This window comes from Amblyraja radiata, chromosome 38, assembly GCF_010909765.2.
Source record: "Amblyraja radiata isolate CabotCenter1 chromosome 38, sAmbRad1.1.pri, whole genome shotgun sequence".
Lineage (NCBI taxonomy): Eukaryota > Metazoa > Chordata > Chondrichthyes > Rajiformes > Rajidae > Amblyraja > Amblyraja radiata.
This window is the reverse complement of record NC_045993.1, coordinates 7,302,677-7,326,365: the sequence shown is the minus strand read 5'-3', so window position 1 is coordinate 7,326,365 and position 23,689 is coordinate 7,302,677. Positions and strand designations below refer to the sequence as shown.

Below are 23,689 nucleotides of genomic sequence, written 5' to 3'. Positions count from 1 at the left end.
TTCCATAGACAAAGTCCAAGGTACATAATGGGGATGAAGTGAGTGGGACAGTACTCTAGCTTATGGAAGGACCTTTTAGAAGCCTGATATTTACTGATATGAACTTTATAAGCAAATAGATAATTTAGATAATATTAGCATGGGTAGAAATGGATTTTGGAACAGACATGACACTGAAACTCTCTTTAATATGACTGTCAAAAGCAAAATAAACGTGTGATGACAATTACTGGTAAGTAAATTAAAGGTTTCCTGTAGAAACTAAAAGCTTTCTTACCATAAGGTCAGTCCTCTCTGTGCAATCTTTGAACTCCAGTGCTGAATCCTAGGGAAAAGAACAGTACAACAACTTAATCTCCAGCAGACCAAGTACCAAACATGTCATATAATAAAGTATGCCAATATAAGTTTACAACCGTTTTCCAAAATTTCAACACAAAAAAATGTTGGTGACACAAGTAAAAATTCAAAATTGGCAAAACAATCACAAGGAACCAAATGGCCTATTTTTGCTTCATGATCCTATTATAAAATGGCACACAATTAATTATTTGCAGCATGCTGAAGAAATATCCAAGATACCCTGCACTCTCTCCGAGCTGCTTCAGTCAGTCTCCGGACAAAAAGTATTAAAACATACTAATAGAAATAGCTTGTTAACTGAAACTTTAAAAATGTCACTTATCATAAAGCGTGAACAAGATTCAAACCAAAGCGAATACAAAGGCGAGATAACAGCAGGATGTAATGTTACATAGCAAGAGCAATATAGTGAAGGACCTTTATCTGCCCACGTTTAATGCAGGGTCCACCTTCAATGCTTGTTTAAAATTCCTTTCACATATTCGAGCATCACTGACTATGTTTTCTAATTTAATGAGGGTGATGAGATCTCAGGTCTGGAGTTGAAGTGATTAAGACAGAACAATCTCCTTTCATCTGTAAATTCACTTCACTCCAGCAGCATTTGCATCAGAGGGGAGGTGAAGTAAACATTACAGTGAAAAAATTAGACAAACGGGTTGGTTCAAGGATATAGCCTTACTTAACCCAAGATTGCATTGATATTAGGGCTGTGTGAATCTGGTGTTGAGGATCATGCCTTGCCTGCTATCACAAGGAGAATAGTTTTTTGGAAATAATCAATTTATAGGGATTTTTCATAAACCCCTCAATTGATAGGGTCAAAGAATGCCATGTGCAATGCTCAGTGTTGCGTGCTACACTTGAAGCTGTTACACAGAAACTCTGGTCCATAGGGCCTCCTTATGGGAGGAATCTACACTGCAATTCTGGCGAGCTCTTCAACTACTAAAGGTTGAAGAGGATTCTCGCAATAACTTTCTCCGTGTAGACAGCAATGGAGACTCATCTGTAATTAACACAATTGGACTTGTCTTCTTTCTTGAAGATGGGCAAAATTATGATGTCTCTGAGATCCCTTGGCATGTTTCTTTCTTCCCAGATGAAGATTACATAAATTAATGCCAGAAGTACTTCTTTACAATGTTTAAATACTTCATCAGGGATTTTGGCTGATCCAGAGCCATAAATGTTTGTCAATCTCTTGCTGGGCAGAAGTTGCAGTGGATAGTGTGCTGTAGAATGGAGTCAAGGGCATACGTCAAAGACATCGCTCCACGAAGCACATTCAATGAAAGTAAATGAACAGTAGAGGGCAGCAATGCTGAAGCCACAGCACCAGCTGCACAAAATCAGAACACTTCACAATGCTATACGAGTAAACAGAGCTAATTAAAACAAGTAACACTGTTACAATAAAATATTCATTCTAAACCAGGTTCCATTTCACCGCAGAAACTTATTTAGTGAAACATCTAATTTGTTGTTTTCTCAATGGTGCCTCATAAGGGATGTTTTCATAACATATTTAGGTGTAACACAACTTTGGAAATGTTTAGATTGAGAACTTCTGAAGGTTTATAATTTTGGAGAGCATTTATTCCCAATTACTATATGAAATAAACTTCAGGGAAGACATGTAAAAGCATTTATGCGCTCTGACAAATCATTATCATTTCCAAACACCAAAATCATGGTAACAAATGAAATACCACCCAAGTTAAAACAGTAGTAAATTAGATTGTTTTAAAATAACTACACAATGGTACTGATCCCCATGTTCTCACTTGTTTTGCAATTGTTATAGGACTGCAATGTCATTTGACGCTTCAAAGTAACTAAGTAGTTATTTTTTTATTAATCTCATATTTTCTCATCTTTTATTAATCTCATATTTTCTCATCTTTTATTAAATAAGAAAACTAACTATTATAAATTGGCAACGTTATTTAATTTTACCATTGTGGTTTGCAGCAGTGTATTAACGAGCTTTGTTTATAGTCTATAATTTGACGATTTTTCATATAGGGTAATCTAAGCCAGTATTTGATACTCAAATTACAACTTGGTAGAGAGTAATAGCAGCATTCACAAATTTTGATGCAATAATAAAATGGCAGCTTCAAATCATAAGATATTCAGTCGTCCAGCAGTTTGTAGCAGGAACCGTACGACACAAAATAGTGGTCTAGCAGTTTACAGCAAAGATATATGGCATGCAGGCTCAAACTAAACAATGACAGACAATACGAGGTAAACAACACTGCATAAGTTCAGTGTAAACTGCAGATGCTGGTTTACACTGAACAAAGACACAAAATGACAGAGTAACTCAGCAGGACAGGCAGCATCTCTGGATAGAAGGAATTGGCCATTTTCATAGAAGGGGACCCCAGGCATTCTCTTTCACCCATGTCAAATTGCCATCAACATAAAGGAAATTGCCAATAACTGCAATTAAATAAAGCCCAAAGCTTCAATGAAGGTAGAAGACTGGTACTTTGCAATAAGACACACATTTTATCCGTTTTTTCAGCAAACACACGCTCAAATCATGTGATGGTATACTAAGATTGTGAAAACAACCCAATTTCACCTTTTATTAAAACAAAAAAAATAAATGAAAAATGGTCAAAACAAAGTTGTGGAATTTATTTTCCTCTGATGGGCACATTGCATAAATAACTAGTCGTGTTTTAAAAAAAGCCTTCAAGATATTTTTCTACAAAGAATTTGAACTGAACACAAGCTACTCCAGTACCTCTGTCAACTGAAATATGGAGATCATATCCCAGATTTCCCCATCATATGATTTTGTGTAAAAAACCCAAAAGGACACAAAGTGCTGGATTAACTCAGCAGGTCAGGCATCATCTCTGGAGAAAACGTATCGTTGATGTTTCGGGTCAAGCCCCTTCTTCAATTGTATACTTGCTACTTGATGCACTGCGGCTATTTTTTTGACAATTGAATAATATTGTACAATTAGAAGTTCCTTTGTATTATATAACATTCTAATAACACTTTACAGGCACATTGTAAAGAAACTTGCATTGATCCATTTTGTTAAACAAGGACAAGTGGTTAGAATTAAGTTTAAAATAACAAAAAGAGGAGCAACAGGTGAAGGGAGGCATTTTTCAAACATGAGGAATGGGCAATCAAGAGATCAACTGCCAATAGCAGGATAATGCAATTCGGGACGTATAAGCAGTCAAAATTGGAAGCACACAGTCCTTTGAGAGTTGTAGGGCTTGAGAAGATTGCAGAAAACAGAAAAGTACAAGACCACAAATGGATTTAAATGGAAGGCTTGTGATTTTTAAATGAGAAGCTGTCAGCTGTGGAACCAAAGTACAGCAGTAGGCACTGCGGAGATGGGCAACAGAGTTTTGATGGAGCTGAACTTTCCATAGTGCAGAAGATAAGAGACTTGCTAAGGGAAGACATAATCTGTACCATGTATATCACTTATACTTGCAATATTTGCAAATATTCGACAGAACTATATATTTGCAATATACTACAGAAAATATGTACACCTTGATCCAATTTTCCTGCCAGAATAGGGTAGGACACAGGCAGAGCAGTTAGTGCAGTTGCTCAACTCATTAGGCCAAATTGCCTCTGCCGAGATGTAATATGAAAATTCAGAATTGTAATGTAGACCACTGTTTGAGTACTGTATGCAGCTCAGGTCACCAACTACACAAAATATGTAACTGAATCTGAGAGCACGGAGAAAATATTTATGAGGATGTTGCCAGAAATGAAAATTTTCAGCTGAGAGGATATATCAGATAAGCCAGCATTGTTTCCTTTGGAATAGAGGAAGCCAAGGGAGATTTAATTGCATAGAATATTCTTCTTGTCTAAGATCCCATGGTATTGTTTAATCAATGTCAGATGTGGTTCAATCGATAACATTCTCAAGAGAGTCAAAATGTTATAGTTTAAGATAGGAAGTATGGGAAAAGTATACAGTTAATGCCAAAAACCCTCAAAGCACTAGAAGAGAGTCAAGAGTGTTTTATAGTCATACTAGACCAAGTGCAGACTCATTGGGTCTGCTCCCCCAATGCGGGGTTCCACCATTCACCCGTTCCCCCAACGCAATATTGCACCACTCACGCATAGCCTCCAACTGCGCAGGCGCAGCTCATTTCTCCTCATCCCCCCCCCAGCACTCCCTCCTCCTCCTCTTCACCCTCCCTCTTCAATCCCTAGAGAGGGAGGGGGTAGCGAGGGAGGGGTGGTAGAGAGGGGGGTGGGCAGAGAGGATGGGGAGAGGGGGTAGGGAGGGAGGGGAGTAGAGAGGGAGGGTAGGGAAGGGGGGCAGAAGAGAGGGAGGGGAGAAGAGAGGGAGGGGGGAAGAGAGGGAGGGGGAAGAGAGGGAGGGGGAAGAGAGGGAGGGCGGGGGAAGGGAGGGAGGGAGGGGAAAGAGAGGAGGGGGAAAGAGAGGAGGGGAAAGAGAGGGAGGGGAGAAAGAGAGGGAGGGGGAAAGAGAGGGAGGGGGAAAGAGAGGGAGGGGGAAAGAGAGGGAGGGGGAAAGAGAGGGAGGGGGAAAGAGAGGGAGGGGAAAGAGAGGGAGGGGGAAAGAGAGGGAGGGGGAAAGAGAGGGAGGGGAAAGAGAGGGAGGGGGAAAGAGAGGGAGGGGGAAAGAGAGGGAGGGGGAAAGGGAGGGGGGGGGAAAGAGAGGGAGGGGGAAAGGGAGGGGGGGGGAAGGGAGGGAGGAGAAAGACGAGGAGGGAGGGAGAAAAGAGAGGGAGGGGGAGAAGAGAGGGAGGGGGAAGAGAGAGGGAGGGGGGGAAGAGAGAGGAGGGGGAAAGAGAGGGAGGGGGGAGAGAGGAGAGGGGAGAAGGAGGGAGGGAGGGAAGAGGGAGGGAGCGAAGAGGAGAGGAGGAGAGGGGGGAAGAGAGGGAGGGGGGAAGAGAGGGAGGGGGGAAGAGAGGGAGGGGGGGGAGAGAGAGAGGGGGGGAGAGAGAGAGGGGGGAGAGAGAGAGAGTGGGAGAGAGAGAGGGGGGGAAGAGAGGGAGGGGGGGAAGAGAGGGAGGGGGGGAAGAGAGGGAGGGGGAGAGAGGGGGGGGGAAGAGAGGGAGGGGGGGGGAAGAGAGGGAGGGGGGGAGAGAGGGAGGGAGAGAGGGAGGGGGAGAAGAGGGGAAGGAGAGGGGAGGGGAAGAGAGGGAGCGGGGGGAAGAGAGGGAGAGGGGGGAAGAGAGGGAGGGGGGGAAGAGAGGGAGGGGGGGGAAAGAGAGGAGAGGGGGGAAGAGAGGGAGGAGGGGGAGAGAGGAGGGGGGGGGAAGAGAGGGGGGGAAGAGAGGGAGGGGGGGAGAGAGGGAGGGGGGGAAGAGAGGGAGGGGGGGAAGAGAGGGGGGGGGGGGGGGAAGGGGGGGGGCAGAGAGGGAGGGGGGGAAGAGAGGGAGGGGGGGGAAGAGAGGGAGGGGGGAGAGAGAGGGAGGGGGGGAGAGAGGGAGGGGGTAGAGAGGGAGGGGGAGGGGTAGAGAGGGAGGGGGTAGAGAGGGGGAGGGGGGTGGAGAGGGGGGAGGGGGTAGAGAGGGGGGAGGGGGGTAGAGAGGGGGGAGGGGGGTAGAGAGGGGGGAGGGGGGTAGAGAGGGAGGGGGGTAGAGAGGGGGAGGGGGTAGAGAGGGGGAGGGGGGTAGAGAGGGGGGAGGGGGTAGAGAGGGGGGAGGGGGGAGGGGGTAGAGAGGGAGGGGAGGGGGTAGAGAGGGAGGGGGAGGGGATAGAGAGGAAGGGGGGTGGTAGGGAGGGAGATGGAGGGTAGTGGAGGGGGTGGAGAGGGAGGGGAAAGAGGGAGAGGGCAAGGGAGGGGGTTGAGAGGGTAGATAGGGAGGGGTCATCTCCATCCACCACACTCCTACCATCTCCCTCTAGCACCCCACTCCATCTCCCTCCTCCTCCTTCCCTCACACCCGTTCCCTGCCCCAGGACCAATCCAGGTCGTAGAGCAGCGTCAGGGCCTGGAACTCAGCCTGGTTCTCGTACTCAGCCTGGCCCTGTCTGTAGACTCCAGCCATCAGCTCGGCTGCCGCCTGGGCTATAGTGCAGCCTACGACTTCATCTCCGGGCTCGTCCCTGACCCCAGACCCAGGATTGTCCTTGGTTCCAGCGACGGCTTTTTTTTCAGCCCCGGTCACGGCCCCATCCCAAGCCCTGGGCTCGGCCCTCACTCCAGCTCCAGCAACACCCTCCCCACCAGGCGTCGGCAGCGGCCACCACGCGGGCACTGGAGTGCCCCTCCCTCCCGGGACGTTACAGTTTTCAGGCTCCTGTACCTTCTTTCCGATGGCAGTGGTGAAATGAGTGTGAGGCCAGGATGGTGTGTGTCTCTGATGATGTTGGCTGCCTTTTTGTGGCAGCGACTCCGATAAATACCTTCAATGGTGGGGAGGTCAGAGCCAGTGATGGACTGGGCAGTGTTCACAACTTTGTACTAATGTACAAGGGAATCTTGGATTCCAAGTCCATAGCTCCCTGAAAGTGGCAATGCTAGAATATAGTGTGGTAAATAAGGCTAATGCTAATCCAGAGCCAATTAAGTTCTTAAGTATCATGCAAGACTATGGCTTAGATGAACCTGCAAGATCTGACACTCCTACTCAAAAGAAAATGTGAATTCGCCCTAGTGTTCTAGATGAATTGCATCCCTCTTAGATGCCAGCTACAATGGTTAAAAAAAAGCCATTCAATGCAAGGAAATATATGGATGGGTAATAAAATGCTACCCTTGCCTGTGACAACCAGATCACAGAAAATAAATAATTATATCACCAGAAACATTGCCTGGTCTTTTTCACATCAATATTTGTGATAGTGTGCTGTGCACAAATTGGTTGCCATGGATACAGAAGCTTTAGAGGGTTACGGGCCAAATCCGAGCAGGTGGAACTAGTGAAGATGGGGCATCTTGGTCAGCATGAGCAAGTTGAGCCAAAGGGCCTGTTTCCATGTTGTATGTCTTGAGACCATGATGTAATAGTCCACTCTTAAAAAATACGTCACTGGTCTCAGAGAGCTTTGGGTCATTCGTAAATATACTCAATGAAGTTGTCTTCACTTTTTCCTGACAATTACAAATCCAATCTGCTTCACCCTCATTTTAAAAATCAGCATTATCAGCAAAGGTGGCCTAAGAATTAGAAATCCGAATAATGAGAGAAGTGTTTCAGCAGAGGTAAGACAATTATTTATTTTATTACTAAACTAGTGTCCTTCCAGGAAACGATCTTTTTAACTGTTTTAACAATTCAGATGCCGTTATCTAGATTATCAAGTATCCAGGGACGCAAGTTTTCAATTCCCACCATGACCACTGGAGAATTTAAATTTAAGTAACTCAATAATCTGGAATAAAAGACATTATGATTATTCTGGAGGCCTATTTGATTAAGCCTTTTGCGGAAAAATATTTTCTATCCTCACCTGTTCTTGCCTATGTGCAATTCCACACCTACTGCAATGTTGTTATAATTAACAATCCTCAGAAATATACTAGCAAGTTACTTAACGTAAAAAACTATTAGGAAAGGACAATAAATTTTTACTTCCAAGTAATACCTATCTTGTGAACAAATTACTTAGAATCTTAAAATTTACAGTGCAGAAACAGGACATTCTGGTCCACCTCGTCCATGCCTACCGTCCAAGCAGCTGTCTAAATATCACATAAACATAATTGTATCTGCCCCCACCATCTCCTCTGGCAACACATTCCAGATATTCACCACCTTGTGTGTGAAAAAACATATCTCTCAGATCTCTACATTTCTGTCCTCTCACATTAAACCTGTGCTCTCCAGTTCACGATTACCTTGCCTTGGGCCAGTGCAGTGCATCGAATTGCCTCAAGCCACTTACTGAAATTGTATGTGGATGATAACAATGTACAAGAACTGTGGAGCGATCCATAAAGAACTCAATTAGATGTTAAAATGTTGAGCAATGGTTTAATTTTAAAAGGAATCACTGATCATGCAGCATTTATATTTTAGAACATCTGAATACTGTGGTTTTGCTTTCACTGCCTGTACGATCAAGATTTGTAATACTGTGGTATGGCTCAGTCATCACTGAATGCAGTATAATTGTTCCATCTTACCTAATTGTTGGGTTCAATTTCTTAACTCGTCTTTGCCCTCTGCGGAATCATTCAACATCCATGTGATTCTGCAGACTTTTCTTTCTGGATCAATGCTCAACTATTTGATAGGTCAAGTGTCCCTGTCAGCAAAACGATGGAAAGCTGGAAAAATCACCTCTTCATTTCATCATATACTGACAGTCCTTCAGCCTACTTGAACTGCTGGAGCACAGAATTAAACTATCACAAAAATCACCTGACAGAGATGCAGTCATGGCTGAAAGGACAGCATCTTTTCTACCATTTTTACCTTCATGCTCATAATTGCAGTAAAAAACACATTAAAAATCCATGCAATGTAGGTAACAGCTTTAATTTCAAACAGTTCGCAGCCTAACATTTAATGAACTAAATAAAAATTCTGTGAAATCATGTCTTGTGTACAAACTGAAATAACCGCAATGCAGAAAGCTAACTGCTGTACAGCTGTAAAATAATGGCTGGTACAGAGCATTAAGAGACTGGATGGCAAGAATGAGATCCACAACCGAGCCTGCACTGCGACAGACATTAATTTAAAATTGCATGACAAGAATGAGGCTGGAGACTTTCAGGTGTGAAATTTCATGATTTGAATTCTTATTAATGTCTAATTTTATTATCTAGCAAAGAGGTTTATATTTCTTGTTACAATTTGATATTCTGATAACCAAGCATCCAAACCACTCCTTCATGAACCTAAACAATTTCTCACAAATAAAATAATATTCTGTGTTTAATATGTATGATTGAGAAAAGTGCTGCAAATTACATAATACAGTACCAGAACAAAGAATCATGTCTTTATAATTCCTATAAACTCCACCTACAGGTTTTTATACAGTACATTGATAAAAAGTTGACAATTTCGTGAAAGATAAATCAAAATAGTGAAACACGTTTCTGTTATCAATGCCAGAGACACTGTCGTAACAGCGGGATAACAGTGGGCCTCAGCAGGCTGTTTTCAAATGGTATACTGTACATCGTAGATGGGATGGACAAGAGTGAGCTCAGGAGAAGGAGATTAAGAATATATGTGGAAATGATAGAGATCACGCACCATTCAAATTCTCTAAAATTACACATAGAGTCTTTTAGGTTCAGCAACTAATTAAGTTGAACTTGTCTCAACTGCATCTTCTCCTTGTCAGTTAAATAGATTTGAAACATAAGAAACTGCAGATGCTGGGATCTGGATTTAACAAAGTACTGGAGGAACTCAGCGGGTCAGGCAGCATTTGTTGAGGAAATGGACAGATGATTGTCAGGCCCTTTCTTCAGACTTATGTTGTTGATTCTCAATGTCACTCAAACATGAAAAGGGTGGCCAGTCAATATTTACAGGAAGGTTAAGAAAGAAAAATTAACATTAGTTGCATGTGGCATTAGCTTCTACAATAGACTGAGGAAATAATCACTACTTATGGGGCCTGATAACATTCAAAACGGTGGAATCAACAAAACATTTATTCTATTACAGCTTAATGAAAAGTCAAAAGTACAAAAAGAAACAATCCAACTTATAAATTAAAACACGTGTAATAAATTCACATCACCATTCTTCCATTTCCTAATGGTTGATTTCCTGGCAAGTTTTCATTCCAAGTTCATAAGAGAACTGGTATATTTTTCAAAGCAATGACACAATTGGTTTAAATACATATGGCAACATTTTATGGCAACTCAGATCCTGGCCTTTGATTAAAAGGTAAATAAAGCCAAGTAGAATTCAATTGTATTTTCATGTAAGAAAATGAAAATATCTCCTGACAACTGGCTATGACCCCTACTGAAATGACTAAGGAGTATCACAATGTTCTCAAAGAAGCAGCCATGAAAAATAACTTTCCAGTGCCACTCCGAATGTTAGCTGATATTCAGGAATGTAACTGAAAACAGCATCAATACAGGAAAAATGTTCTTGCACAGATGTGATTATGAGGAAACAATGATAGAATAATGGAAAAAATACTCCCAGAGTCCAACCACTAAATCAAAAAAAGGCAGCAGAAGTGAATGTTATTGATGAAGTAGCTAAAGACAGTTAGGGTTAGAATACGGTCTGAGGTCTGATATCATGTGTCTCCAATAATCACATCAAGTGGGATTCAATATTCTACTCTCATCCTAAGTAAAATCAATTTCACACACAATATTGAGAAATTCAAATAGGGATTTAACCATAACCACAGCATCTTGAGCATAGTAAAAGGATGCAAGCTCTCATTAGGCCCAATTCAACACTAAGCTAAGTTAACGTTAGGAGAAATGATTGAAAAGATAGACAAAAGGTGAAGGATCAATGGTCAATTTGAAAGAAAGGGATAAAGGCATTCAGAAAGATGATTCTACAACTTGAGTCAAAAGCTGAAAACAGAATTGACAACGGTCAAGTAATTAACATTAGGAAAACGATAGAATCCGGGAAAGGAACAGTGTAAAGATCTTTGAGGGATTTAGGACTGAACACGGTTAGGAAATGAGACAGAGAAGGGTTTGAAAACAAGGTATTAAAAACGAGACATTTCTGAATTGGTAGTCTATGAAGGACATTGAACAATAACCAATAGGTAAATGGAATTTGATGCAAGAAATGAGCTGCACAGTGTGGATGAAGTATTACATTTATGATTGTTTAAGAACGCAAGTTTTTTCTCATACAGAATTACAGCATGGATAAGGATTTTTATCCACGGGTAAGTTGGAGGGGAAGGTGGGTGAAGATGAAAAGATTACCAAATGTTCTGAAAGTGGAAGAGCCGTTAATGCCAGTAGATTTGGGTTAAGTAACGTTGAGGTCAAATAGAATGGCTGTTTATAACAAGGATATATTTTAAACAAATACCTGTGCCTTGCAGATCTACACTTACAATAGTGTTGCTTCATTTTGCCTAGAATTCCAAACAATTTACCAGGCAAGTAAAAAAAAAAAATTGACGACCAAGATTAGTTTTAAGTCTGTCGCTGGTATTTATTTAAAAACTATTAGAATCAATACAAATTTTCAGTAGTATCAAATATTCAAGGACCTCAAACTGTCCTTCAAATTCAGCAGTTAAAATGCAACAGCTATTGTGACAACAGATCGATATTCTGTCCTTTCACTATCCTAAATTCTAGTCACAGAACGATAAAGGATGGGATCAAGGTTCCCATGAGCAGCCTTCAGTCTCTACCGCCATGCTCAGCACTGTAATTCATTTTGAAAGAAATGGAAAAAAAATAAGCAGAACACAATGATCACTACAATTGTACTTGCATTAAATAGACAATATAGAAGTAAATAGAAGTATTCAGAGGTCCACATTCAAATCATTGAACACATTTAAATAAGAACTAATTTGATAATGGTTATTAGAAAATGATCAAACCTTTCCAAATTCTCAACAAAAAGCAGATATTCTTTTAGCTGGAATCTTAATCATTATTAACTATTATTAATTATGGTCTTTTGGAAGTTTTTGCCTCTCTGTTGCCTGGTACTATAAAATTCAGAGCTATGCTTGAGTGATGCAAAGACATTTCGACCTTGGTCTTTATCCAACTCTAGCCTATTTGCACCAATGCGGCATGCACATTGAGAGATGTGGGATGAACATTGCTGCAAACAAGACAAAAAACTCCATACAATTATATTTTTGCTCCTATCAAATTATTCCCAGATCTATTTTTATGCTTTTATCATTATGAAGCTGAGCATTAAAGTATTGGTATTCTATCCAAGCCTGACAGGAGTGACAACCTCCATATTGCCAAACAAACAAGATGTCTACATCCACCAGCATTTAATTTTATTGCAAGTTCTCTTAACATTAACATTCTTACCCATGCCGTGGTCACATGCAAGTGTAAATTTTTTTTTTTAAGTCATCATTGCCTCATTTTAATAAACAACTTGCCCAGAGATCATCCATGCATTTTGTTCAGAACCATTTCCAACCTGGTAATCCAGACCTTAGTAAATACAAAATGTATTTACCATTCTTCTTCATCCCATGACCTTTCACTCAACTTGTAGCTTTTGATCACAACTCAAATCCTACAACAGATTTGGCTTGTATTAACGCTGCCTAAAATCACATTTCTGAACACTTTTTAAAATTTTCGTCACTTTACTAAATCCGATTCATAACTTCCTCTTATTTACTTCCATTTTTCCCATCCTATCTGTAACGATTTGCAAAGAACAAACAATTTGCTCATTCCAGGGAAAGCAAGATGCTGCTGCAGCACCAAATGTGTCTTCCCAGGTTCAGAACCATGTTACAAGAGACCAGAAATGCAAACCAGCTTTCATCATTTTATGGCGCAGTTTTCTAAGACTTTACACACCTTGTCTTAAGGTGAAATAGTAAATTCAAAACTTTTAAAGTCCCCAAACATTGGGGGAAAAACAGGGGAATCTCTGCTTATTCCTATTCAACTGGATCCTGGAGTTCCTCATCAGTAAATGACAATCAATTTGAACTGACAACAATATTTCCTCCTTGATAACCATCAGCACAGGGCTGCTGATGACTGTATGCTCAGCCCCCTGCTCTACTCACTCCATACTTCTATTGCAAAAGCAGGACACAATTCCAATGTCATAAAATTTGCCAAAGGTACCATTATTGGATGAATAATGGGTAAAGATGAGTATAGGAGAGATTGAAAATCAAATTGAATGGTGCCAGAACAACAATCTTGTTCTCAATGTCAGCAAAACCAAAGCTAAAGGCACACAAAGTTGTCCATTGACAGGTTGGCGTTCGAGAGAATCAACAACGAAGCTCCTGGTCAAGCATATTTCTGAAGATATGTCCTGGGTCCAGACCATGTTCTAAGAATGCAATCCCTCCTCCCCACCAAGTCACAGGTATCACCTCTATTAGGCTAGAGGCAGATTTTATTTTTAAAATCTGCCTTAAGTTTAATTGTGACGGTAAAAAAATCAGAAGCAATATATAGCATTTAATAGTTGGTTTCTTGCAACGGTGGCCATGGATCACAAATCTATTAGCTAGTTATGACAAAAATAGCAAAGAACCAGAGACTTAAGTCTCACATTTAAGGAAATCCATGCTTTCCCTACAGCTCAATCAACTAAGGCAGGGAATGGGAGAAATGCACACACTAGCTTTTCCAACTTTAACTATTAACAATGTTAGCAACTTCAGTGGCTAAATGCTATAAGGTAGGAGAGGTACAGTGTAAGAATTGGCCAATGATTTCATTCTAAATGCTCCCATCCTGCAAAGTAAAAGCAGAAAATAAGGACAAAAATAGGTTCAACCTACATATCTTAACACAACTTCTCTTTTAATATTCACCAGATTAAAAGTAATGAATAAATGAAAAAGTTTGTTTGTTCTTCTTACATAGAATGTTACATTCACACAAGTTCCAACAAAACCTCGAAAGGAAATGGCATCAAATTTGGTCCAATTTCCTTGGGTTTCCCGTAATTCTTTTATTCTAATAAATCCAACTATAAAAAGATCAGAAATTTACCAACAAATACAATTCTATAATTGTCTTCCAATATTAATCCATGAGACTGTTAATCCATTGGTCCATTGTAAAGAGTGGAAATGCAAACAGTCACACACTCAAGTGCATTCCACTTCATCCACAAAGCATACGCAATACCTGCACTGTATGTTCCACGATATACCACAAAAGAAAATATCAGCAACCTCCCCGGAAAATATAAAACAGATGAAAATATAAAACTGACGATATCCTTTCTCATTGGGTTATGTATTTGTGAAGTACTCTGAAATGTAACGATATTGTCCCCGCAACTCTTTCAAGAGGGAAACCGTGTAAATTGACGAGAAAGAGGGACTGAAAGGGAATGAACAGGCAAAGCACCAGTTAAAACAAAATGTACATTAGAATTCCAATCACTAAAGAATTCAGATACTCGTATTCAACCACTGAGCTCCCAAGAGCATGTTTCTGAAATACCCGACACACCAAGGCATACTGGTGGATGCTCACATTTTTTTGGGGGGGGGGAAATAGCTCTATTATTTTGATTGAGAGTGCCACGTGACAGATGAATAGCACAGCAATTCAAGCTCCAATTATCAAAAATATGGTCATAAGCATCAGGTGCTTAATTGCTTCCCATCCATTTGGAGTACAGCTGCTTAATAAACACTGTAGAAAAGCAAGATATTACATTGGAAAATAACTAATTTTTCTCCAAAGGTGGAATCATATTATCCATTTGGACAAAAATAGTATAGTGCATGTGACTACAGGCATCAGCACCTTTGCACTTAACAAAATATGATTCACCAGCAACAGAAAGTAGCATGTGTTGGCCTTGGTTACCAGTAGCGCTTAAAATGGGGAAATTGGTGCAATAGTAATTGCTTTATCAAATTGTTACAAATCCACCATAGCAGATTACCTTCATGTATCTGTAGCCCAGGTGCGGTTATGCTTTAAGGCAAGAATGAGAGGTTCAATTACAAGGGTTCGAACTGCATTATGTTGTCCACTGCGTTTTGTTGTCTCTGTATTGTACACTGCACAATGACAATAAAGTTTGAATCTGAATCTGAATCTGATTACTTCATGTGTTTTTATCATATGCTGCTTGGAGTGACCTGCAGACAGTGGTAATTAGTGTAAAGCTGTTCCCAGCCTGCATGGGCTCCAAATGTTTTAAACCAACAGTTAAAAAATCATAAGCTATCTACAGTGCCCTCCATAAAGTTTGGGACAAAGAACCACCATTTATTTATTTGCCTCTGTACTCCACAATTTGAGATTTGTAATAGAAAAAAATCACATGTAGTTAAAGTGCACATTGTCAGATTTGGGCCATTTTTATACATTGTGGTTTCACCATGAAGAAATTACAGTTGTGTTTCTCCCCATTTCAGGGCACCATAATGTTTGGGACACATGGCTTCATACGTGTTTGTAATTGCTCAGGTGTGTTTAAATGCCTCCTTAAAGCAGATATAAGAGAACTCTCAGCACCTAGACTTTCCATCACCTTTGGAAACTTTTATTGCTGTTTATCAACATGAGGACCAAAGTTGTGCCAATGAAAGTCAAAGAAGCCATTATGAGACTGAGAAACAAGAATAAAATGTTAGAGACATCAGCCAAACCTTAGGTTTACCAGAATCAACTGCTTGGAACATCATTAAGAAGAAAGAGAGCACTGGTGAGCTTACTGATCGCAAAGGGACTGGGAGGCCAAGGAAGACCTCCACAGCTGATGACAGAAGAACTCTCTATAATAAAGAAAAATCCCCAAACACCTGTCCGACAGATCAGAAACACTCTTCAGGAGTCGGGTGCGGATTTGTCAATGACCACTGTCCGCAGAAGACTTCATGAACAGAAATACAGAGGCTACACTGCAAGATGCAAACCACTGGTTAGCCGCAAAAATAGGATGGCCAGGTTAGTTTGCCAAGAAGTACTTAAAAGAGCAACCACAGTTCTGGACAGATGAGTCTTGTGGACAGATAAGACAAAGATTAACTTATATCAGATTGATGGCAAGAGCAAAATATGGAGGAGAGAAGGAACCAAAGCATACCACCTCATCTGTGAAACACGGTGATGGGGGAGTTGTGGCCTGGACATGTATGGCTGCTGAAGGTACTTGCTCACTTATCTTCATTGATGATACAACTGCTGATGGTAGTAGCATAATGAGTTCTGAAGTGTATAGACATATCTGCTCAAATTCAAACAAATGCCTCAAAACACATTGGTTGCCAATTCATTCGACAACAAGACAATGATCCCAATCATACTGCTTAAGCAACAAAGGAGTTTTTCAAAGCTAAAAAATTGTAAATTCTTGAGTGGCCAAGTCAATCACCTGATCTGAACCCAATTGAGCATGCCTTTTAGATGCTGAAGAGAAAACTGAAGGGGACTAGCCCCCAAAACAAGCATAAGCTAAAGATGGCTGGAATACAGGCCTGGCAGAGCATCACCAGAGAAGACGCCCAGCAGGCGGTGCAGGCTCGAAGGGCCGAATGGCCTACTCCTGCACCTATTTTCTATGTTTCTAACTGGCGATGTCCATGAATCGCAGACTTCAAGCAGTCATTGCATGCAAAGGATATGCAACAAAATACTAAACATTACTACATTCATTTACATTACATTGTTGTGTCCCAAACATTATGGTGCCCTGAAATGGGGGAACGATGTACACAGCTGTAATTTCCACATGGTGAAACCACAATGTATAAAAATGGCCTTTATTAAAATCTGACAATGTACAATTTTACAGTTTACAACTACATGTGATTTTTTTTATATTAAAAATCTCAAATTGTGGAGTACAGAGGCAAATAAATGGGTCTTTGTCCCAAACATTATGGAGACCACTGTATTTGCAAATTAACAATATTTCCAGTTTTAAACATTAAGCAGGTTAGACAGCATATGTGGAAAAACAAATAGAGTTAATGGCCTTTGGTCAGAAGGGTCTGTTCTGAGGATGGGTCTTCAACCTCAAACATCAAGTTTCTCTTTCTACAGATGCTGCCCAACCGACTAGATGCTCCCAACATTTTTTGGGGAAAACTATGACAGGACTGTTTATTCCCTGGCTGGATTGCAATCAACAGGTTGTTAACATTGTATTAATATCCTTACATTAAGCTGATTTCACATTAAGATGCAAGTAAATGAAAGCTTTGGCGTTTACACTCTTGCAAAGAAAGTCTGTTTTATCTTCAAAAATGTACAAATCATATCAAGAACCAGGGTCCACAGACACGGGATCCCAGAATGGCAGTGGCTGAAGACAAGCAAGCCTAATATGAGGGGTCTGGCATGCATTGAGAAAAGCTCTTATTGATTTCACAGATTGATACCACGGCTATTACATTATATGGCATGACTGGTGAAGAAAATTGAGAGTTTTAGGTAGTTATTTTCTGAACAATAACAATGAGAGATGTACAAGGCACATGACTGTCGAATGACATCTTAAGTATAGTTTGCATTCTAAATAGAGTTGAAAGAAACTGGAAGCCAACACTAATTTAAGAGATTTCCATTTTCATGTAGACATGGGTATTATTTAGATGATAGAGAAACTAGTAATTGCACTGCAGAAGCATGTCTGGGTTCAGGCAATGTGCTTCTGAAAAGTGTTATGTACTTTATTAGACTCACTGTTCCACCAACAAGCATCACATATAATTATCTCAATCAAATTCAACCCTGCATATGCACCAAAATACAAACAATTCTTAACAATCAACTCCCATTTATAGAAAAACTTTTGGATGTATCAATGTGGAAAAATAATCTTAAGTTAACGTAGAGTTTCAGGATTTAACTTAGTTATTGCACAAATATGAAAACAAGATGCCATAAAGGTATTTCAGAGTTTCTATTACATAATTTTATTTGGGAGTAGTCAGTTGCTATAATTTCAAGAACTTTCTTTGCAGTGATTGCGGAGATCAGATCATTTTAAGTAATCAGCAACAAAATAAATTGCCAAAACTGGATGGCTTACCATTTCTATATAAACTACAGTACCAGTAATCTGGATATTGCTATTCCATCATATTATGATATCAAACGGCTCAATGGTGTACAAAGCTGCAAATCTATCCAGTTAAACCAAATAAAAGCTTAATTGCATTAGTGCTTAATTTGCTCACATCAAAGACCAAAACAGAAAGAATATGAAAACCCGGGGATTAAATAATTGATTAATAACCACAAACAGCTCTGGTAAAATATAAACAGAGTATTTGGTTAAAAAAAAGGCACGCACCAATGATTCCAATCAGACAAAAAATAGTGTTTCATTACGCAAGGGAAACAACCACACTTGAGTGGAAATGGCAGGTGAAGCATGATGACCCTGGCAAATTCTATTTCTTTACTTCTTCCACTGCTGTACTACCGAATGACGAAATAGTCACCAAACTATAGAGAAATAACACGCATTTCCGTCTCTCATGATCTTCCCTCACCGTACTCATCCAGTTCAAAAACAACCAGTAGCTTTATTTTAAGTAGTTTTGATTAATACAAACCATTGCAAGAACTTAAATTAGGGCTCTTTTCCATTCCAAATTTAAAAATAATTAATCCATTGAACTGATTAAAATTATTCATTTTATTCTTTGTTATGTTGTGTAATTATGTCAATGGAACAGGCAGGATGAACAATTAAACAAAACTAAAACAGCACACTGATTAATTTTTTTTTGAATCTCAAAAAAAATGTACTCTTTCGGTATCCTCAACCAATTGTCCTCTTTGAAGCTTGCTAGGATAGTTATCAGTGTTCTACAATACCTTGACCAAGGGCCCACTCATGCATGATCCAAGAAACGGAATATGGAAGGCGGCTAGATTTAAATACATTAAATAAAATTCAGTCCTGTTCTCAACAGTACACGTACTTTCCAGCTGTAACCAAGCTTAGGACACTTTAAATCTTTCTTATCCAGGGGATATGTGCTATGGGCATTGGGAGATCATTCCCACCAAGATTATATCAGCACAAAAACATTAAAGAAATGACAAATCCACCAGATACATGGGAACAAGACAGTAACGTTCTTGAAAGGTGATATTTACGTGACACTTTCCATTGCACTGTTGTCATTTACTACATTGTATGTGTCCGATTTTAATTGCAAAAGTTGCTCTTCTTTCACAAGGCAAAAAACACGACTAGTGTACATTAAATAGCTAATTCGCCAACAGATTTGTTTCCATACTGAACTTAAAAGAAAACATTACTGTAGAGACAGAGAAAAGTTTGATAAAATTAGTCTTGGAAGGCATTTTAAAGCCGATGTCTTTGAAATGAGTAATACTTTTAAAACGTGTTTTTTTTTTTTTAAACACATCATTTCACTTTTATTTGTAACTTCTACAGTTGTCAAAGCATTAACCATTGAGAAAGCAACATGTTCTGGCATATACATCTTTTCAAAGATGCACTCATTTTCTGGACAAGAGTGAATTATTCCACCCTGATCAAAGACGATGAGAGCAAAGCACACAGATTCCAATTGCACCAAAAGGGATTACAAGAAATCATTAACGGGATGACGATAGGACACAGGTCTGAGGCAGCAATTGCTGCAAACAGCGTACATCCACAGTATAACATTTCTCTCCATTTCTTCTTCCATATCATTAGTCCCGCCCATTCACTGACAAAGTTACATCAGGTCCAAGATGTTTCAACTTGGGCATGGCCCAGGAAATCGGGCTTGTGTTTTGGCCAGTCTGTCTTCAGTGCCACAACATTACAGCAAAAGGGACCAAAGAAATTGAATCCAGGCCAACAGTTTTGCATTTATTTTTAGCTCAAAATGCTCTTTCCTGACAAACCAAGTTTTGGGGGAAAACTGTTTTTATTCTCAGAACGGAGATTTTCATGCTTACTGTAAAAGTGTTGTCACAGAAATATCTTTATAACATTATGGAACGAATTTAACAATTGGCTTTTTCTGTATTTTGTGTTCGCTCTCTCCACTCCCGCAACTATTAAGTAAATCATGTGGCGCCATGTTACTGCGTAACTCGAGGAGGTGGGGGGGCTGCAACGGGAGCCTCAAAACCGAAATCCGCCATGTAGAGATTCGTTATTGCAAGGGTTTACTGCACAGTCATTGGTATGTCGTCTGCTCCCTTAGGCTGTTATCCGGTGCACTCAACTGTTTCTTGACCATGTACAGTGTATCAAATTGATTGAAGACTGGCTGCTGTGACATTGGAGACCTCAGAGGAAGCCGAAATTAATACCCACTCAGTAATTCAGGATGAACTTGACTGTGAATACAGGTCCACCACCGATTTTCGGGCAACTGATGGTTTAGCTGCATCTCCTTTAATCCAAAATTACGAGCTGCCACTTGAAATGCCCCCGGAAATGTGGCACCTAAGCCGTGAAGGTGGCCGATCTTGACCTCATCAGGACCCCAGTAGCTGATCGGCGGGCTGAATTTACGCCCTGCGGCCAAGGCTCTGGAACTTTGGCCCGGCCAGAGCCAGCAGATACATTCCCATTGCCGACTTCTCCAACCAGACTTCTGAAGAAGGGTCTCTACCTGAAACGTCACACATTCCTTTTCTCCAGAGATGTTTAAAGAAAGAACTTGTTGGAAAATTCGACGGTAGACAAAAATGCTGGAGAAAATCGGCGGGTGAGGCAGCACCTATGGAGCAAAGGAATAGGTGACGTTTCGGGTTGAGACCCTTCTTCAGAGAGAGGAGGTTGCTAAACTGTCTTCGGAGAGAGGAGGAGAACTTCTTCAAAGTAGGCATACCTTGAAGAGATTTCACAGTGGAGTAGACAAAATGTTTAAGAAAGAACTGCAGATGCTGGAAAAATCAAAGGTATAAGAAATGCTGCCTATCTTGCTGAGTTACTCCAGCTTTTTGTGTCTATCTTCGACTTCTGATCGGCAGGTTGAATTTGCCACCTGCGGCCAGGGCTCAGGAACTCTGGCCCGGTTGGAGCCGCCAGATCCATTCCCATAGCCAACTTTGAGGCCAACTTTGTAGGCTAGTATCTCTCCCCCTGGCAGCCTAGGCAGACCATTCCGGTACTGTTGGACTCCTCTCGGAGATGCCTGCTCCATCGCATTTTCAACAAATTTGGCAATTCTCGAGTTGGGGGGGTTGGTCTGGTAGTCTAACCGTGAAAGTGGTGCCTCAGTCGACCACCGATCCGACACGCATCGGGATTACAGAGACCAATTCATTTGGTGACTCCTAGGTTGCCCATGCAGGAAATGCACGTTTTGCTGTAAAATTAATTTACATTTAATATTTGTTTTATTTAAGTTTCTAGCAGTCCATGGTGCTGTAGAGATATGGAATGGGTATAATTAGTGGGTCAGAGGAGTATTGCAACATTATTGCGTGATCTCTGCTGGTCCGGAAAAACGGTGGAGGATCTGTACTCGCTTGCTCGGCCCTGCCACGTTGATGATAATGATGTTCTGGAAGCCACCTCCTCCTCCCTTCAGCTTCTAACTGCCTACCACCATTCATGACTTACAATGACAAGAATTGCATGTCATTTGTTGTAAGATCCCTTTGTTCTCCCATTGCCATTTGGCACACAATCTTGTGCTGCACCTTCAGTGAGTTGGCACCTTAATTTTAGATATCCTTGTTGCTTCAGGCATGCTCTTCTGCACTCCTCCCAGATTTCCATGAATGGAAACATTATTGAACAGGTGGAAATGGAGATGGTCATTGTCTGTTACTTTTAGCATTGATCAGACCATACCTGAATGTTGTTAATGATATTGGGTTGATCTCAGCTGACAGTAGTGCGACTGCCCTGACCGCGGGAGAAAAGGAGGGAAGAAGATAATATGTTATTCCCTTCCATCAGTGGGAATGGCAAGTGTTGGATGTTTATGTTAATTTTTATGTAGTTGTGCGTCTTGTTGCTTTTTTGGTATGACTGTATGGCAAATCAAAAATCTTTGTATGTTTTTACATACTTGGCTAATAAATTAATTATAATACAATAACAATTACAATACAATACAGACAGCAATTAACATTTCTACTGTTGCTGATGATCCAAAGCACCATACATTTGAGAAGAAAATCTGTTCCGAATCTGCCCAAAATGGCAGTGCTAGATTCCATGATTGAGGGTGTCCTCCAAGGGATACATGCATGATTGAAGGTGTCCTCCAAGGGATACATCTGCCACAACTTGAACTGCGAGGATAAGGTCATGTAGGGTTATTAGGTGACCATAGTATCTTATTTTGATGCAGTTAGCAAAGAACTGTAGAAAATCTAACAGTTGTCAATGTTGAAAATCTGAGATTTAAAAAAAACCCAGAAAACACTCAGTTCAGGAGGCACCTATGGAAAGAGAAACAAAATTGATTCTGGTATTTTCTGATTTTACTACAGCAGGAAAGTATAAATAGTGTCCTTGTTTACTGAACTTCAGTCCTATCTCTTATTTCTTCCAAGAACACTACTTTAACACAGTTTATCCATTATCGCTGTAATTTAACATGCTAGTCACATCTATCCAAATGTTCCCAATAGCCTAAAAAATCCTTTGAATATTTTTAAGAATTTTAAATTCTAAAGTTAGAATTTAAAACTTTAAATTCTAAAGTTAGAATTTAAAACTTTAAATTCTAAAGTTAAGCTACACACAATTTTGCATTTGAAATGTTCAGACTAGTTTAACCAAATCCAGTTTTAAGAAAATGGAATTTAAAACCAAAATAAAAAATGTTTGGCAATTGTCAGCACATACAGCTCTCAGTTTTAAACATTTGCTTAGGTTTCAGTGCAAGGATGCATCACCTTGGATAGACTAAGAGATTAGATCAAAAGGTTGTGAGTAAATACGTATTTGGGTGCATTTAAAGAAATACTTCAAAATTGGGCTTACTGGGCTGGTTAAGAGATGCAGCATGTATTCTCTTCAAAATGCAGTAAATCCATTATGAACTATGAAATTCCTGGGCAATTAGAAAATGAAGTGCGATCATAAACGGTTTTATTAAAGGAAAATATATATTAAAATTTGAGTGCTGTTCGAGCATGTAATCTAATCCATAGACCTTAAACTTAGCAGTAAGTTAGAATTTCTTTCACATTATTAGTCATTGGTAAGTAAGCCGTTACTAGTGACAGCTACATAAGTAATCAGATGGCTGGTTAGGACCGTCAGAAGAGGTTGACTCAGGGACATGGAAATGTTGTTATATTTAGTGCAAGAAGCATTTGCAGACACAAAAACAAATTGCACAAAGCACTATTCCAAAGAGTAGTCAAATAAGGGGGAAAAAGGTGCTGTGTTTACACTTTAAAATAAAAATCGGAGTTGAAGTTATAGAAAGCACCAGCAGCAACAATATGTGGGAACAATTGGAGATCAGTGGCTACATTATAGCAAATATTTAGCAAACATAGGGGCGGCACAGTGGCGCAGCGGTAGAGTTGATGCCGAACAGTGCCAGAAACGTACTGGTTTGTTGGTTAATTGGCTTATATAAATGTAAATTGTCCCGAGTGTAAGATCGTGTTAATGTGCGGGGATTGCTGGTTTTGAATCAAAACAACGGAAAAGTGATTAGTTCCAAGAGGCAGTCAAACTCCTTCAAGTCAGATTCATCCATGCCGACCATCAATTCGCTATTTAACAGGCCAAAAACAGGCCCTTAGGCTCACCAAGTC

At 40.3% G+C, this 23,689-nt stretch overlaps 1 protein-coding gene across 7 annotated transcripts in view; it reads right to left on the bottom strand.

Annotated features, from left to right (window-relative positions):
- The window catches only part of LOC116966763 (RNA binding protein fox-1 homolog 2-like), a 209,913-nt gene that overhangs the window by 153,029 nt on the left and 33,195 nt on the right, over positions 1-23,689 (bottom strand). For 6 of the 7 annotated variants that reach the window (XR_004410067.1, XM_033013085.1, XM_033013086.1 and 3 more), the window contains exon 2: positions 278-325. The exons of the other annotated variant lie outside the window; for it this stretch is intronic. Coding sequence is in view for 5 of the 6 variants with exons in the window: in XM_033013085.1 (XP_032868976.1) it covers positions 278-325 (48 nt within the window). In the remaining variant the exon portion in view is untranslated. The remainder of the gene's footprint in view (positions 1-277; positions 326-23,689) is intronic. 7 annotated transcript variants of the gene reach the window in all.